The sequence below is a fragment of the Bos indicus x Bos taurus genome, chromosome 21, assembly GCF_003369695.1.
Source record: "Bos indicus x Bos taurus breed Angus x Brahman F1 hybrid chromosome 21, Bos_hybrid_MaternalHap_v2.0, whole genome shotgun sequence".
Lineage (NCBI taxonomy): Eukaryota > Metazoa > Chordata > Mammalia > Artiodactyla > Bovidae > Bos > Bos indicus x Bos taurus.
The window spans coordinates 59,035,811-59,053,723 of record NC_040096.1 but is presented as its reverse complement, the minus strand read 5'-3'; the positions used below and the strand labels follow the sequence as shown (position 1 = coordinate 59,053,723).

Sequence of the window (17,913 nt, the reverse complement as noted above, 5' to 3'; positions counted from 1 at the left end):
GAAGAAGGAGCTGAATTAGCCTGAGAAGGAGGAGGAGTGGAGACAGGGTTCCAGACAGTGGGAAAAAGCAGCTGGCTCCCAGGGGACTCTGAACCCCGTAGAACGTCAGATGTAAGCCAGGAGAGTGTCATATATTGGGTACCTACCAGGTACATACATTAAATCATCAAGCTCTCAGCATGCTCAGTTAGTCATGTCCCATGAACTGTAGCCTGCCAGGCTCTTCTGCCCATGGGATTCGCCAGGCAAGAAATACTGGAGTGGGTTGCCATTTCCTGCTGCAGGGACAACCTCTCAGAACAAGCCGCAAAATGAATACTATTTCTCTACTGCAAAGGAGGGAGCTAAGACTCAGAAAGATGAGTAACTCGCTCCAGGGGCCCCACAGACGCCCACAGTCAGGACTCTGGTATTCACCTTCAGGTCCCTGGAACCCCAGCTCATCATATTTCCTAGGTAGCCTACGGCCACTGCTCATCTTTCTTTTTACAACAATAGCTTTACTGAGCCCATAATTTGCATATGAAAAACTCATCCGTTCTACATGTCTAATTCAATTATTTTTTTTTTGTTCGTTCGTAACATTCTGCAGCATCATCTCTATCCAGTTATATAGAACTTTTTTTCAGTTACCAGAAATGTCCTCAAGCCCATTTTAGCCCGTTCTAGTAGGTGTTCTTGTTCCCAAAAGAGTGTGTGCGGTGGGTCCGGCTGCTGGCTGCTCAAAAGTCAATAAACAGGCCAAATTGGTGGAAAGGAAAGTTTGCTTTATTTCAGATGCCAGCAACTGGGAGGCGGGGGATGGAGTGTGGACGGTGGCAGATGTCTGTTCAAAGGCTGATTCCCCACCTTTAGGTAACCATGGGGCAAGAGATTTTATACCCCGGGGGGTGAGGGGTGGGGATGGGGGCAGCTACAGCAGAAACAGCACCGTCATCTCTGGCAGTCATCTTGACATCGGTCATCAGTGGTCTGACCAGCGTCATCCTGGGTGTTTTAGGTACAGTTAATCATCAGTTCCAGGCTCTGTTTGTTCCTATTTCGTTGAGGCCAGTTCTCGGAACGGTAGCAGCTTATGTCATGGCTACAGCCTGGTCATCATGTAGTTAACGTCTTCCACCTGGTGCTTTAGTATCTGTAAGACAGCTCACAGGATACGGCTCAGAATATTGTGTTTAGTCCTTGAGAAGGAACTAAAGGTCCTTGACTGTGCTTAATGACTACATTATTATTATTTGGTCTCCTTTGGCTGTTTTCCTTTGTTTCTGCTTTCCTCATTTCTTTGATTAAACTCATTCTGCCACGCACATTTTCCCCAAACAAAAGGCAGGCAGAGGACTTGGGGCGAGGGGGTTGGGGAGGCAAGAATCATAAGATCCTGCTGTTTCATTCTCAGCTCCAGGTCACCCGTAATCCGCTCTTCCTAAAACCTTGCCTTTCCTGGACTTATTACATTAACGATATGGTACGTAGTTTTTTGAGTCTGGCCTCTTTTGCATTTCCTTAATGACTAATGATGCTGAGCACATTTTCATGTTCTTACTGGCTATTCACATGTCTTCTTTGGTAAAATGTCTATAGAGTCTTTTGCCCATTTTTAAATTAGATAGCTTTTCTCTTTATTATTATTTGTTATGAATTTTTATTGGGGTATAGTTGCTTTACAATGTTCTGTTACTTTCTACTGCACAGCAAAGTGAATCAGCTATACGTTTACATATGTCCCCTCATTTTTTAAAATTTCCTTCCCACTTAGGTCACTGCAGGGCACTGAGTAGAGTTCCCTGTGCTATAAAGTAGGTTCTCATTAACTGTCTATTTTAAACACAGTCTCAGTAGTGTATATTGAGTTATAAGAGTTATGGACATATTTAGGATGAAAGTCCCCAAGTACATTTACATTTTGCAAAAATTTCCCCCAAGTCTGTGCCTGGATGTTTCATTTTCATTATGTCCAAAACACCAACATTTTAATGAAATTTATCAAATTTTTTTTATTCTTGTCTGATTCATGCTTTTGGTGTTAGATCTAAGAAAACTTTGCTTAAATCAAGGTCACAAAAATAATTTCCTCTGTTTTCTTACAAAAACATTATGATTTTAACACAAACATAAAACGATGGCCCATTTGAGTTGAATTTGGTATATGCTGACTGGTCCCATCACTTCATGGGAAGTAGATGGGGAAACAGTGGAAACAGTGTCAGACTTTATTTTGGGGGGCTCTAAAATCACTGCAGATGGTGATTGCAGCCATGAAATTAAAAGACACTTACTCCTTGGAAGGAAAGTTATGACCAACCTAGATAGCATATTAAAAAGCAGAGATATTACTTTGCTAACAAAGGTCCGTCTAGTCAAGGCTATGGTTTTTCCAGTGGTCATGGATGGATGCAAGAGTTGGACTGTGAAGAAAGCTGAGTGCCAAAGAATTGATGCTTTTGAACTGTGGTGTTGGAGAAGACTCTAGAGAGTCCCTTGGACTGCAAGGAGATCCAACCAGCTGAAACTCCAATACTTTGGCCACCTCATGCGAAGAGTTGACTCATTGGAAAAGACCCTGATGCTGGGAGGGATTGGGGGCAGGAGGAGAAAGGGATGACAGAGGATGAGATGGCTGGATGGCATCACCGACTCGGTGGACATGAGTTTGGGTAAACTCCGGGAGTTGGTGATGAACCGGGAGGCCTGGCGTGCTGCGATTCATAGCGTCGCAAAGGGTCGGACACGACTGAGCGACTGAACTGAACTGAACTGAACTGAGAAGTAAGGATATAGGGGTTTTCTTTGTTTGTTTGTTTTACCTTTGCATATGAATGGGTTTCCCTCATTACTCAGTTAGTAAAGAATCCATCTGCAATGCAGAAGACCCCGGTTCAATTCCTGGGTTGGGAAGATCCCCTGGAGAAGGGATCGACTACCCACTCCAGTATTCTTGGGCTTCCCTTGTGGCTCAGCTGGTAAAGAATCTGCCTGCAATGCAGGAGACCTGGGTTCAATCCCTGGTTGGGAAAATGCCCTGGAGAAGGGAAAGGTTACTCACTCTAGTATTCTGGTCTGGAAAATTCCATAGTCCATGGGGTCACAAAGAGTCAGACATGACTTAGCTACTGAGCACGCTCCCCATTTAATTATCTTGTCACTTTCTTTTCTGATATAGGTATTTAAAGTTATAAATTTCCCTCTCTCAGCTGCTTTAGCAGCATCCCATAAATTATGATATGCTGATATTTTTGTTTCATTTAGTTTAAAATATTTTTACTTTCCCCATGATATCTTCTTTGAACTATGAATTATGTAGAAGTGCTTTGTTTATTTTCCAAATATTTATGGGTTTTTTTTAGATTTCTTTCTGTTATAAATGTGTCATAGTGAGACAACAAGTTGTTGTTGTTTGATCATTAAGTTGTGTCTGACTCTTTTGTGACTCCATAAACCATAGCCCACCAGGCTCCTCTGTCCATGGAATTTCCAAAGCAACAATACTGGAGTGGGTTGCCATTTCCTTCTCCAAGGGATCTTCCCGGCCCAGACACTGAACCAGTGTCTTCTGCCTGATAGGAGGATTCTTTAGCACTGAGCCACCTGAGAAGCCCACTCAGACAACACAGTTCTTATAATTTCTCTTCTCAATTTATTGTTAGACCTATTTTGTTGAGAAGACGATATACTACCCTTAACAGGATTTCCCATCATTTTAGCCTATTTGTGTCTTTGAATCTAAGCTGTATCCATTATAGATAGCATATAGGTGGGTCTTGGGTTTTTATTCAGCCTGACAGTCTGTTTCAATTAAATGCAAAGTTTAATGCATTTGTATTTATTGATATATTTGAATTATATCTCACATTTTGCCAACTTCATACCCATTTTGCTTTTCTGTTCCTTGTTTATTGCCTTCTTTGGGGATAAGTAAAAATTTTTAGTGAATCACTTTAATTTCTCTTTGAATTTTTTTTCTTTTTGTTGGCTCTAGGGATTGCAATATAATCTTAATTTATCATAATCTGCTTCAAAGTAGTATTAACTTAATTTCAGTAAAATATACAACCTTGAGCCCAATATAGTTTCATTTCCTCCCCTCCTCTGTGCTATTCCATCACGTGCTCAATCATGTCCAACTCTTTTCGCCCCCATGTACTGTAGCCCACCAGGTTCCTCTGTCCATAGGATTCTCCAGGCAAAAATCCTGGAGTGAGCTGCTGTTTCCTCCCCCAGGTTATGCTATTATTGTCTGTTTATATATTGCATGTATCTGCATGCATGCAAAGTTTCTCGAGCTGTGTACGACTCTTTGCAAACCTATGGACTGTAGCCCACCAGGCTCCTCTGTCCATGGGATTCTCCAGGCAAGAGTACTGGAGTGGGTTGCCATGCCCTCCTCAAGGGGATCTTATTGTATGTATCAGTTCAGTTCAGTTCAGTCACTCAGTCGTGTCCGACTCTTTGCGACCCCATGAATCGCAGCACGCCAGGCCTCCCTGTCCATCACCAACTCCCGGAGTTCACTCAGACTCACGTCCATCGAGTCAGTGATGCCATCCAGCCATCTCATCCTCTGTCGGAAACACAACAACACATTGTTCTATTCATTGTTTTATACAATCTTATGCAATTTAGAGAAAAGAATAATGAGAATATACACTTAGAGTTTTTTATGTTTACCTACATATTTACTATTTTTGGTGGTGGTGGTGGTTTAGTCACTAAGTCGTGTCTGACTCTTGGCGATCCCATGGACTGGGAACCTACCAGGCTCCTCTGTTCTTGGGATTCTCCAGGCAAGAATACTGGAGTGGGTTGCAATTTCTTTCTCTAGGGGATCTTGCTGACTCAGGAATCGAACCCAGGTCTCCTGCATTGCAGGCAGATTCTTTACCAACTGAGCTACAAGAACAATTTTTTTTTTTTACCATTGTTTATTTCTTTCTGTAGATTGAAGCCACCATCTGGTATCATTTCTTTCCAAACTGAAGGACTTGCTCTAGTATTTATTGTAAAAAAAGTTTCTCTAGCAATTATTCTCTGAATATTTATTTATCTATAAATGTTATTTCACTTTCATTTTCTTCACTGGACAGAATTCTTTGTTGACAGGTTTTTCTTTCCTTCAGCACTTTATGTCATTCAACTGCATTTCCCCCTCCATTCTTCCTAACTAGAAGTCAGCCATTAATTGTTTTATTATTCCTTTGCATGTGATAAGTTATTTTTCCTCTTGCTGCTTTCATGATTTTCCCTTTGCCTTTCACCAATTTAATTACAGTGGATCTCTTTGGACTTCTTGGGTTTGTAGATTAATGTTTTTCCACCAACTTGGAGGAGATTTCCATCAGTATTTCCTCAAATATTTTTTCTACTCTTTTCTCTCTCCTTCTTCTGGGACTCCCATTACACTTATCTTAGTATGCTTGATCTTGTATCACTGGTCAATGAGAGGTCTGTTCATTTACTTTTCAGTTTTTAAATTTTCCTTTCTCTGTTCATATTGGATCATTTCTATTGGTCTAGCTGCAAATTCACAGATTCTTTCTCCCACCATCTCAAATCTACTGTTGAGTCCTTTAATGAATTTTTATTTCAGTTATTATGCCTATTTTCAAATCCAGAATTTCTATTAAAAATAATTTCTATCTTTTTATTGAGTTTCCCTACATATTGTATTGCTGTCTTCATTTTTCTTTCATTCTTTAAACATGGTTTCCTTTATTTCTTTAGAAGTATTTGTTATAGCTGCTGTGCAGTTTTTGGCAGCTAAATCTAACATCTTTGGACACTCAGAAACCATTCCTATTGATTTATTTTTTTTCCTGAATATGGGTCACACTTTCTTATTTCTTTGCATTTATTACACATTTTCTGTTGTTGAATACTAGATATTTTAGATAACATACAGTAATAACTCTGGATTCTGACTCTTTCCCTTTTGAGGGTTTTTGTTTTTGTTTGTTTGGAAATTTGATTTATTTAGAAATTTGCCTGGACTGACCTGTGAAGTGTGGTTCTCCTGCAATTACTGACTAGTGATGTTTCTTCTCAATCTTTCTTTATTTTTAAACCTTCTTCTTAGAGGTCACCTTGTGTCTGTAATGCTTTTTATCCCCATTTATTATGTTTTTCTATTGGAACATAATTGCTTTTTTCTTTGGGATGGTTTTGGTCACTGCCTCTTGTATGATGTTATGAACCTCCATCCATAGTTCTTCAAGCACTCTATCAGATCTAATCCCTTGAATCTATTTGTCACTTCTACTGTATAATCATAAAGGATTTGATTTAGGTCATACCTCAATGGCCTTACGGGGCTTCTCTGATAGTTCAGTTGGTAAAGAATCCACCTGCAATTCAGGAGACCGCAGTTCACTTCCTGGGTCGGGAAGATCCACTGGAGAAGAGATAAGCTAGCCACTCCAGTATTCTTGGGCTTCCCTTGTGGCTCAGCAGGTAAAGAATCTGTCTGCAATGAGGGAGACCTGGGTTCTGTCCTTGGGTTGGGTTCCCTTTCCTGGAGAAGGGAAAGGCTACCCACTCCAGTATTCTGGCCTGGAGACTTCTATGGACTGTATAGTCCGTGGGGTCGCAAAGAGTCAGACACGACCTAGCAACTTTCACTTCACTTCACTTCACTTCAATGGCCTACTTCTCTTCAGTGGTTTTCCCCACTTACTTCAATTTAGCTCTGAATTTTGAAAAAAGGAGCTCATGATCTGATCCACAGTCAGCTTCCAGTCTTGTTTTTGCTGACTGTATAATTTCTCCATCTTTGGCTGCAAAGAATATAATCAATCTGATTTCAGTATTGACCATTTAGTGATGTCCATGTGTAGAGTTGGCTCTTGCATGGTTGGAGGAGGGTGTTTGCTTTGACCAGTATGTTCTCTTGGCAAAACTGTGTTAGCCTTTGCTCTGCTTTATTTTGTATCACAAGGCTAAACTTGCCTGTTACTCCAGGTATCTCTTGACTTCCCACTTTTGCATTCCAGTCCCCTATGATGAAAAGGACATATTTTGGTGTTAGTTCTACCAGGTCTTGGAGGTCTTCATAGAACCATTCAGCTTCAGCTTCGTTGGCAGTAGTGGTTGCACTAACTACCACTCTTAGTGGCAGCTCTTTGGCATAATTAATTTGATTACTGTGATATTGAATGGTTTACCTTGGAAATGAACCGAGATCATTCTGTCATTTTTGTGATTGCACTCAAGTACTGCATTTCAGACTCTTTTGTTGACTATGAGGGTTACTCCATTTCTTCTAAGGGATTCTTGCCCACAGTAGTAGAGAAAATGGTCATCTGAATTAAATTCACCCATTCCCATCCATTTTAGGTCACTGATTCCTAAAATGCCAATGTTCACTCTTGCCACCTCCTGATTGATCACATCTAACCTTGATTCATGGATCTATGAACATTCCAGGTTCCTATGCAATATTGTTCTTTACATCATCAGACTTTACTTTCACCACCAGACACATCCACAACTGGGTGTCATTTCCGATTTGGCCCACCTCTTCATTCTTTCTGGAGCTATTTCTATGCCCTTCCACAGTAGCATGTTGCACATCTACTTTGGTATAAGCTGACCCCTTCTTTAGTATAATTGTTCTTCAGTTTATGGGTCACCTGCCCAGTGGCTCTATAGTAGGGATAATAGCAATCTCCTCCAAGAAGACTTATGACAACATGACATGCCTCCCAGAACTGCTGCTGCCAGTGCCTCTGTCTCCACGGCAGGCCACTGCTGACTTATGCCTCCACAGGAGACCTCCAAACACTCACAGGCAGGTCTGATTCAGTTTCTTGTAGGGGTCACTGCTGCTCTCCCCTGGGTCCTGGTGTTCACAGGTTTTGTTTGTGCCCTCCAAGAGTCTCTGGCAAATATAGGGTTTGATTTTAACATGACTGAGCCCCTCCTACCATCTCATTGTTACTTCTTGGTCCTTGGATGTCAGATATCATTTTTTGGTGGGTTCCAACATCCTCCTGTAGAGGGTTGTTAAGCAGCTAATTGCAAATTTGGTGCTCTCACAGGAGAAGATGAGTCCTTCTACTCTGTCATCGTGGCATGGGTTCATTTCACATGCTAGCAAGGCAATACTCAAAATCCTTCAAGCTATGCTTCAACAGTACATGAACTGAGAACTTCCAGATGTACAAACTGGATTTAGAAAAGGCAGAGGAACCAGAGATCAAGTTGCCAACATTTTTGGCTCTCAGCGAAACCAAGGGAATTCCAAGAAAGTATCTTCTTAAGCTTCATTGACTACATTAAAGCGTTTGATTGTGTGGATCACAACAAACGGTGGAAAATCCTGAAAGAGAAGGGAATACCAGACCACCTTACCTGCCTCCTGAGAAACTTGTATGCAGGTCAAGAAACAACATTTAGAACTGGACATGGAACAACAGACTGGTTCAAAATTGAGAAAGGATTACATCAAAGCTGTGTATTGTCACCCTGCCTATTTAACTTATATGCAGAGTACATCATGCAAAATGCCAGGCTGGATCAATTACAAGCTGGAATCAAAATTTCTGGGATCAACAATCTCAGATATGCAGATAATAACACTCTAATGGAAGAAAGCAAGGAGGGACTAAAGAACCTCTTAAATGAAGGTGAAAGAGGAAAGTGGAAAAGCTGACTTAAAACTCAACATTCAAAAAAGTAAGATAACGGCATCCAGTCCCACAGTGCATGGCAAATAGACAGGGAAAAAATGGAAACAGTGGCAGGTTTTATTTTCTTAGGCTCCAATATCACTGGGGACAATGACTGCAGCTATGAGATTAAAAGACACTTGCTCCTTGGAAGAAAAGCTATGACCAACCTAGACAGCATATTAAAAGCGGAGACATTAACGACAAAGGTCTGTATAGTCAAAACTATGGTTCTTCCAGTAGTCATGTATAGATGGAAGAGTTGGACCATAAAGAAGGCTGAACACTGAAGAATTGATGCTTTTGAAGTGTGGTGCTGGAGGAGACTCCCGAGAGTCTCTTGGACAGCAAGGAGATCCAACCCATCAATCCTAAAGGAAATCAACCCTGATGCTGCGAAAGATTGAAGGAGGGAGGAGAAGAGGGCAACAGGGAATGAGATGGTCGGTTGGATGACATCATCAACTCAATGGATATGAGTTTGACAAACTCTGGGAGATGGTGAAGGACAAGGAAGCCTGGTGTGCTGCAATCCATGGGTTTGCAAAGAGTCGAATATGACTTAGCGACTGAATGACAATAGTTGCCTTACAACGTTATATATGTTTTTGCTGTATAACAAAGTGAATTGGCTATATGTATACATATATCCCCTCCCTCTCGAACCTCCCTCCCACACCCCATCCCACTCCTCTAGGTCATCACAGAGCTGTGTTGCTTATTGTTCAGCCATATTTTGAAAGAAATTGCTTTCAAACACCTCAAGCCAATAAAAGTTCTACTTTCTGATGATGGATCTGTGTACAGGCCGATGAGCCCATTCAAACCTCACATACCACCATATTTTACTTTCCATCTTTCTCTCTTGCTTCCCCAAGGGCCAGGGAGGTGTGGGTAGCTTGGGTCTACTCCAGTCTCTGGTGCCCATGTGCAGAAGCACCTTTCAACTTGGGACATGCAGGGAGCTCATCAAGCCCCCTACAGCTGTCACACCTCTTGGAACTCCATGTTTAGTCCCATGTTAATCCACTGATTAATCCATTGATTGATCCAAATACAGCTGCAGGTTAACAGAACCACTGCCCCCCCAACCCATGCTCACACATGCTTTGCTTGTCACCAATATTATCACTTTAACGGACAATGTTCCAAGTCAGGTGAGTCTGCTCTGGCAGCAGCAGTTGGACTCTGGATAGACCATCCACCAGCAGAACCCCGGACAAGCATATCAGAGACTCCCTCTGTCCTTACACAGAGTTCAGTACTTTCATTAATGAACCCTTATTTTCATCACCCTTTTTCTTTGTTGTGGGCCTGTGGTGAATTTCTATAGCACTGAAATGGTTGTTTTTTGGTCAATTTTGCCCGCTTCTTTAGTTGCTATTGAAGAGAACATTTGGCAGTCACTGTACCCCACCATGTCAGAACTGAATTTTGCCTCGACTTGGGAAAACCTTGCAGGTAAAGCCTTGACCACCACTCTTCCAGGGAACCCCAGCCAATCCCAGCATCCAGAATTCCCTCTTCAGGCTTCCTTGACTATATGCTGACTCCTGCCTGTTTTTTAAGACTCCCAGGAACAGTTACTCCACCTATCTGAGTTGTCCTGATTCTTAACTGTGCCCTTCTCTTTCCGTCCGCAGCTCCTGAGTGGCAGTGTGTGCTCTTCATGAACCAGCCAAAAGGTGGCCCACGGTCCTTTTTCATGTTTGTTTCTTCCTCAACACGAAGATATCCTTGAAGCCGGGGGTTCTCCTCAAGGGTGAAAATCAGGCCTTAAGCATCATGCCCCTCCCTACCCGCCCTATACCTAGCCCAGAGCATGAATCTTACTAGAAGCTAAGTAAGTGTTTGTTGAAATAATGCATGAGTAATTGAATGAATGGTCATTCCAACAGTACCACAATCCATTGATTTGTTCACTGCTTCACTGGAACTGAAATGATTCAGTTCTTGTTTTGTCTGCACAGTATTTGAACACAGTTATTTGGCCAAGTTAGTATTAATCCAGGTTTATCCATTTCACTACACCAATGGCAGTATAAATAAGTCACTGACAGAGGCAAAGAGCAACATCAGTAGATAACAGCAGGCTCCCGTGAAGGGTAAGTCAGCCTTCTTCTCTTGGGGACAGTGAGGTTCTACATGGGTAAGTGTTTTATTGCTCTTTTGCTATGGTTCAAGTAGCCTCTGCCTTGGGCAAGATGATGAAGGATCCAGGATAACAAGGATGTGTATATTTTCTAGAATCTCCTGCATTCACTGTTCTCCCCACCCCACAGCTCTCTTCCACTCACTGGCTCCCTCAACCACAATGTCCTCCTTTCTCACCAACCCTACTCCCGCTCAGATGAGGTAGATGGAGGAGGTGATGAAGGGAGGAAGGCTGGGAGAACAATGGTTGGCAGTGAGAGGTAGGGGCTAATTGGAGGAGACAATGCGGGACTGATGTAAACTGCTTAGGACTGGATTGCTGAGTCGGGTTGGCAGGAACCAGGGTGTGGCAGGACTTATCTGCCACCTGAAGAATTTGGACTCCATCCCCTTGAAACTCATGGGGAACCACGAAACAGAAGTGGTTGACACTATGAGGAGCCCACTCTGGCTTCAGGGTGTCCAGAAATGTTGGTGGGGGAAAGATTGACAGGCGGGTGATGCTGTCATGGCAACTTGGGCTGCATAACAAAATACCATAACCCACGTGGCTTAAGCAATAGAAATGTATTCTCTCACAGCTCTGAGGCTGGAAGTCCAAGATTAGGGTGCCAACATGGCTGGATTCTGGTGCGAGTTCTGGCTTGCAGATGGCTGTCCTCTCATTGTGTCCTCACCGGACCTCATCTTTGTGGTGCGCACGCAGGGACAGAGTGGGGAAAGCCCGTACTCTGGTGTCTCTTCTTGTACGGGAAACTAATACATGCCTACACACAAGGGATACTCGTGACCTCATCCGACTCAAATTACTTGCCAAAGGCCTTCCTTCCAAATACTGTTCCATTCAGAGCTAGGGCTTTTGACATTGGAATTTCGAGGGGCATGAACTTTCAGTCCATAGTAGATGCTATTTAAGGGACACCAGGGGTGGCAGGGATAATGCAGAGAAGTGGATCCTGTACCTGGAGCTGAGCTGGGTGCCATAGAGAACTAAGGAAGTGAGGACAGGCCCTGCCCGAAGGAGGTAAAATTGAGCACAAAATCAGGCCATGGTTCTCATCTGTTTCCTTCCCATCAGTGCAGCCAGAAATCCTGCCATCTGTGCTCCCTTCAGGTGCAAGGCCTGACTTCTGGTCTCAATTGTGGGGTCATATATAGGGACATTCATTCCTTCATTTATGATTGCTCAGTCAGTTGTGTCCAGCTCCCTGTGGCCCCATAGACTGTAGCCCTCCAGGCTCCTCTGCCTGTGGAGTTTTCCAGGCAAGAATACTGAAGTAGGGTGCCATTTTATACTCCAGTGGATCTTCCTGACCCAGGGATCAAACCCGTGTCTCTTACGTTGCCTGCAATGACAGGCAGATTCTTTACCACTAGCGCCACCTGGGAAGCCTGCATACGGGGACAGAGAGGGGTTTTTGCCCTGACAGTGGGTGATGAGCAGTAGCTGACGGCAGGGAGAGGGCTTAAGTGAGGCGACCGGGATCTCCTGAGATGACCTTTGCCAGGCCCTTGGTTCAGCTGCTGTTCAAGTCATCTGAGCACCACCCGGGATTCACTTTAGAAATCACACCAGCATCTCTAAGGTCAGATGTGGCAGGCCTGCATCTGGACTTTGGGCTGCTAGCAAGTTGCTTTGGGAAAGGTTGAATTTTCATGTTAAAATCCAGATTTTTTGATGCTTCAGAAACAAACCAACAACAACAACAAAAAGACACCCGACACCACTGCCCCAGAACTGATCCTAGTCACAGCTGGAGCTAAGTAATGCCAGCCCCTTCAACCTGGGCACACTGGCCCATTTTCCACAGTCCCCAGAGTGCCTATTTCACTGAACTAGCTGCCTTTCTGTGTGAGTATTTCTGGCCAGACCTCTATGGGTGTTTGAATCTGCAATCTTTTCTCTCTCTCTCCTCTTGTTTCTTTCCTTTCCACACTTTTCAGGATTGAGTCATGAACCCTGTATTTAAAAAAAGAAAAAAAGTGTGGATGGAGAAGATCCACTTGCAGGGTCAGCTAGGGACAGAACTAAATCCCTCTTAACCAAATCACTTTAATTTGTCCTAAGTCAGGTTCCAAAATCCTCATTAGACCTTCCTCATTGGACTTAGCTGCTGCTGCTAAGTCACTTCAGTCATATCCAACTCTGTGCGACCCCATAGACAGCAGCCCACCAGGCTCCCCCGTCCCTGGGATTCTCCAGCAAGAACACTGGAGTGGGTTGCCATTGCCTTCTCTAATGCATGAAAGTGAAAAGTGAAAGTGAAGTTGCTCAGTCGTGTCCGACTCTTAGCGACCCCATGGACTGAAGCCCACCAGGTTTCTCCACCCATGGGATTTTCCAGTCAAGAGTACTGGAGTGGGGTGCCATTACCTTCTCCGTTGGACTTAGCTAACATTCTCCAATCCAGGACTAATAGCAACCCCACCCAGGTGAGCTGCATATAGATAAAATGAGCCTTTTTCAGCCCCTACAGCATTGAGAACACGTTCCATAGAATATTCACCTGTATGCCTCTTCCTTCCAGTAACAGCTCTGGATTGCCGCAGAAATGTCCCACGGGAGAATGAATCTGGCCCTGTCTCTGGTCTTCATCCTCTGTGGCCTGTTTAATAGCATCTTCTGTGAAAAGCAACAACACTCTCAAAAGCACATGAACCTAGTCTTATTAAAGAAAATTTCAGCTCTCTCCCAGAAGATGGAAGCTCACCCTAAGGATTTTGCCCAAGAATTGTTCAAGGCTTTGATAATTGAGGATCCCAGAAAGAATATCATCTTCTCCCCCATGGCCATGACCACCACCCTGGCCACCCTCTCCCTGGGGATCAAGTCTACAATGAGAACCCACCACCCTGAGGACCTGAAACTTGAGCCCAAACTGTTGGATGTGCACAAGTACTTACAGCCTCTGGTCCACGTGGGGCGTGAGCTAGTGAAGCAGAAGGTACTGAAGCACCAGCACATTCTCTTTATCAACAGAAAAATGATGGTCAACCAGATGCTTCTACAGCAGATAAGCAAGCTGCAGGGAATGGACATCCAGATGATTGACTTTACAGATATAGAAAAAGCCAAGAAGACCATCAGCCACCATGTGGCTGAAAAAACACATACGAAAATCACAAACTTAATCACCGACCTGAACCCTGAGACCATCCTGTGTCTTGTTAACCACATTTTCTTCAAAGGTGAGGCTTATTAACTGCATGAATTCCTGTTTTGGGTAATCTTTGCCCTTGCGTTTCCTAACAGGTTTAAGTCAGGGGGAAAAAAAGAAAAAGCCATAATTTTTGTCGGTATATCCCATTTTCTCAGCAACCAGTAGATCCAGCTTTTTAATTGACTTTGATATCACTGCATTGTCTAGCATTTTTCAGCGTCTCTTCTCTTAATCCTCTCAGTCATCTTGTTTGTGGTGCTTAAGATATTTTGGAATAAAATGTGATCACTCTCGCTGATAAAAAAGGGGAAAACAAAGAAATCTTTTTTTGCAGAGCCATGAACATCGGCTAATTCACTTGTCGTGTATGGTCTCGGATTAGTGCGAGATGAGATGCTTTCTGCAGCTGCGTCCAGTGTTGAATTCAGGGTCACACACCAGGTGTCTAAAATATCAGTGTGAATTCCTGGTCACAGATCTTGACATCACCAATGTTTCTTCAGGTGGCCTCAGTCACCCCTCGCTGGTGTCTATTTACGTCTTCTTCCTCCACTCAGTATCTCCTGTCTCCTTCTTCTATTGACTCTCAGCTGTGACCTCTCCTATTGCCCGAATGGGGACAAGAAAGCAGGTCAGGCAAGATGTCCTCCACGTGCTGTCTGAGGCACACACGCCTCTCCTCTCACTCTCCCCTTCCATTACAGTGAAGAAATAGCTGTGCCCTCGTCATCCTCAAGGTGGCTCCCTTTCTGTCTTCTCTGCCCAAGGACTCCCACCTTCCTCTTAGCCCAGAGCCCATCCCTTTCTTGTCTCCTTTGCTGTTTTCTCTTCTCCTGACTTCTAGAAATGTCTCTCACCTCACCTGGGTTCACAACTTCAAACACCATCTGTACTCTATTCCCTAGTCTCTAGATTAGGCCCGGACCACCTCCCCTGAGGTCCAGATTCTAAGACCTTTGGGGGGATGTTTCAAGACCCCCAAACACAATTCCCCAACCTGGCACCACCCCCAACACCCTGTGTCTCCTCATCTCAGAGAATCACAGTGCAATCTACCCAGCTGCTCCAGACAAAACCTCCAGATCCAAGAACACAAGTCATATGGGTTCTGCCTGCAGAGTCGACCTGGAATGTGTTGACTTCTCGCCATCTGAGAAGCCTATCCCAGAGGTTTCTAGCCCAGGCCAGCACTAACTCTTGCCTAGATGACTTTCCAAAGTTGATTACGCTGTTGCCATTCATGCCTGCCTCCAACCTTTTCTCCATTACAAGGCCAGAACAGTTTTTTTAAAACATAAATCAGGTCTCTGTTTTATTCATTGCTGTAACCTCAGTATGTAGTATGGTACCTGGAACATTTTTTGAGTTCAAGAAATTTTAGGTTTAAATGAGTCAATTCATGGATATTCTATTACTGATTAAACAGGGTTCCTACCAGGACATGAATAATGTTTGTCCTGTGCATGATAAGTGAGGGAACTGCTCACAAAACAGTGCTTCCCAGCGTAGGATGCTTGCTGAAGCCACTGGGACCACCTGTTATTCATATTTAGGCCCACAGTTCCAAACTACGTACCTGGGACATAAAAAGTGCTCCACAAATGATCTTTTTTTTTTTTTTTTTTTTTTTTACTGCACTGTGTGGCCTAAGGGATCTTATTTCCCCAACCAGGGATTGAACTTGTGCCCCCTGCATTGGGAGCAGGGAGTCTTAACCACTGGACTGCCAGGGAAGTCCTAACATGAATGATCTTGGAGGGATCGCTTCTCTGGATATTCCAGAGAACTCTCCAGCATGATTCCCCCTTGGCAGTGGTGGTTTAGTCATGTCCAGCTCTTTGCGACCTCATGGACTGTAGCCCTCCAGCTTCCAACAGTTTTCCAAAAGCTTTATCCATATCACTCTCTAGAAAAAGCAAGTAGCAGCAACAGAACAGAGAGGACCGTGAGTCTGCCTCTAGAATCAGAAGCAAGACTAACACTTGTAGAGATTTTCCAGACCAGACCAGATGGCCATCACTCTGGGTGATGGATGCCTTTTTAAACTGGTGTGTACGTTGAATGTTTCTTAAAACCCACCGGGAATTGCATTATTTAAAATAGAATTTCACGCAGGGATGTGCATGTGTACTGAGGTGTGTGTGCCTTTCTGATAAAAAGCTTACCTCCTTGAATAAAATTAATATACTTTATTTTAAATAATTAATTTTTTGGAGTATAATTGCTTTACAATGTTGTGTTAGCTTCTACTTAACAGCAAGCTTAATACATTTTAAATAGATTTCTTTACCATTCTTTGAACTCTTAAAACACTCAAATGCAGTAGAAATTTTCAAAGAAGGGATGCTGTGATCAATGTTTCCTGAATTATTTGATGACAAAATCCTTTCTCGGTGTTATAGTCCCAAAGGCAGTTATTTTGGTAAACATCTTTTGAGAAATACAGAGTTAAAGAAATTGTAGGGTGATTATTTCTGAAAATCATGTGTTTGCCTTTATTTCCTTTGCATCAGTCTAGAATTTTTAACTATTCTGCTCACTAGAGTCAAGGTGTCACCTTAAACGGACTGCTTCCTTCTCAAGCAGATCACCTCTGGGGACCCCAAACATGAAGGTGGTGATGACTTTTCCACCAGATCACTCTTTGACTTTTCCTTCCTGATTTTCCCAGGCATCTTGAAAAGAGCTTTTCAGCCCAAACTCACCCAGAAGGAGGTCTTCTTTGTGAATGACCAAACCAAAGTGCAGGTGGACATGATGAGAAAGACAGAACGGATGCTTTACAGCCGGTCAGAGGAGCTACATGCTACGATGGTTAAGATGCCTTGCAAAGGAAATGTGTCCCTAACTCTCATGCTTCCAGATGCCGGACAATTTGACACTGATCTTAAAAAGATGACTGCTAAGCGAGCTAAACTTCAGAAAATCAGTGACTTCAGGTATGGTATTCTGAATGAATACTTTAGATTTGAATTAGATTTTTGCTCAGCCCTCACTTCCTCTATGCAAAAGCCTTATTTGGGCGGCAAGGGTGGGTGAGTTTGGCGTCTAGTTATTTCCTAGGATATTTGTAGAAAACGAAACAAACCAAACAGGAAGAATAATGGCCTGAATCCCATTACCAAGTCGGAAGCCCCTTAAACTGTTAATTATGGTTCTTTTGGTGACATGTACAATATCAGAAACCCACTTCATAAAAGATCAAGTTAGATACAGAGAGGAATGGTTGGAAAGATACATGGGAATTTCACGAAACTTACAAAATACATGAAATGCAATTTCAGGGAATAAACACAGCCAGGTCTCATGAGGGATTGGAACAAGGGACAGCAAAGTCACCTGGAACTCCGTCTCTCTTGTCACAAGTCCTTATTTCTACCTCTCCAGCTCAGCAAACCAGCTTTCCCACACACATTAGCACACAATCCACTCACCCCCAGAATATTTTCTGAGTATCTATTCTATGCCAGAAACTGCCTGGTACTGGGAATACAATGATTAGCCAAACACATCTCTGCTCTCATGAAATTTTCAGTTTGGTAGGGAAGGTAGAAAGTCAACTAACAAATAAGTAGCTTCAACTTGTAGAAAAGCTATGAGAGAATGAGTAGGGTATATAACATAATTCAGTGGTGGAGTGTTCATCAGGGATCTTAAGTAGGAAATGATCTTAAGGAAGTAAATGTCAAGCTAAGACTGCTGTGGTCAGACATGACTCTCTTCCATTCAATCAGATGCTCCAACCCACACCTCACTGAGCATCTTTCAGTTCCAATTACATATTCCTGGAAGAGAGAATTGAATTGATCCAGCTTGAGTACCGTGTCCGTCGAGCTCCAATCAATGTGGATAAATTACATAGCGAAACTGTGATCTTCAATGGCCCACTGATCTTAATGGCGGGAGTCGGGGAATAGTCTTTGGGCAACAAATGTGCA

At 43.2% G+C, this 17,913-nt stretch overlaps 1 protein-coding gene across 4 annotated transcripts in view; it reads left to right on the top strand.

Annotated features, from left to right (window-relative positions):
* The window catches only part of LOC113879799 (uterine milk protein), a 34,440-nt gene that overhangs the window by 13,011 nt on the left and 3,516 nt on the right, over positions 1–17,913 (top strand). Inside the window, exons 1-4 of one of the 4 annotated variants that reach the window (XM_027521598.1) lie at positions 1,240–1,465; positions 10,304–10,503; positions 13,343–14,003; positions 16,647–16,914. In XM_027521598.1, coding sequence (XP_027377399.1) covers positions 13,367–14,003; positions 16,647–16,914 — 905 coding nt within the window. In that variant the 5' untranslated portion in view covers positions 1,240–1,465; positions 10,304–10,503; positions 13,343–13,366. Of the gene's footprint in view, positions 1–1,239; positions 1,466–10,303; positions 10,504–10,661; positions 10,810–13,342; positions 14,004–16,646; positions 16,915–17,913 lie in introns of those variants that run through there. The other 3 variants (XM_027521602.1, XM_027521599.1, XM_027521603.1) reach the window with 3 other exon arrangements.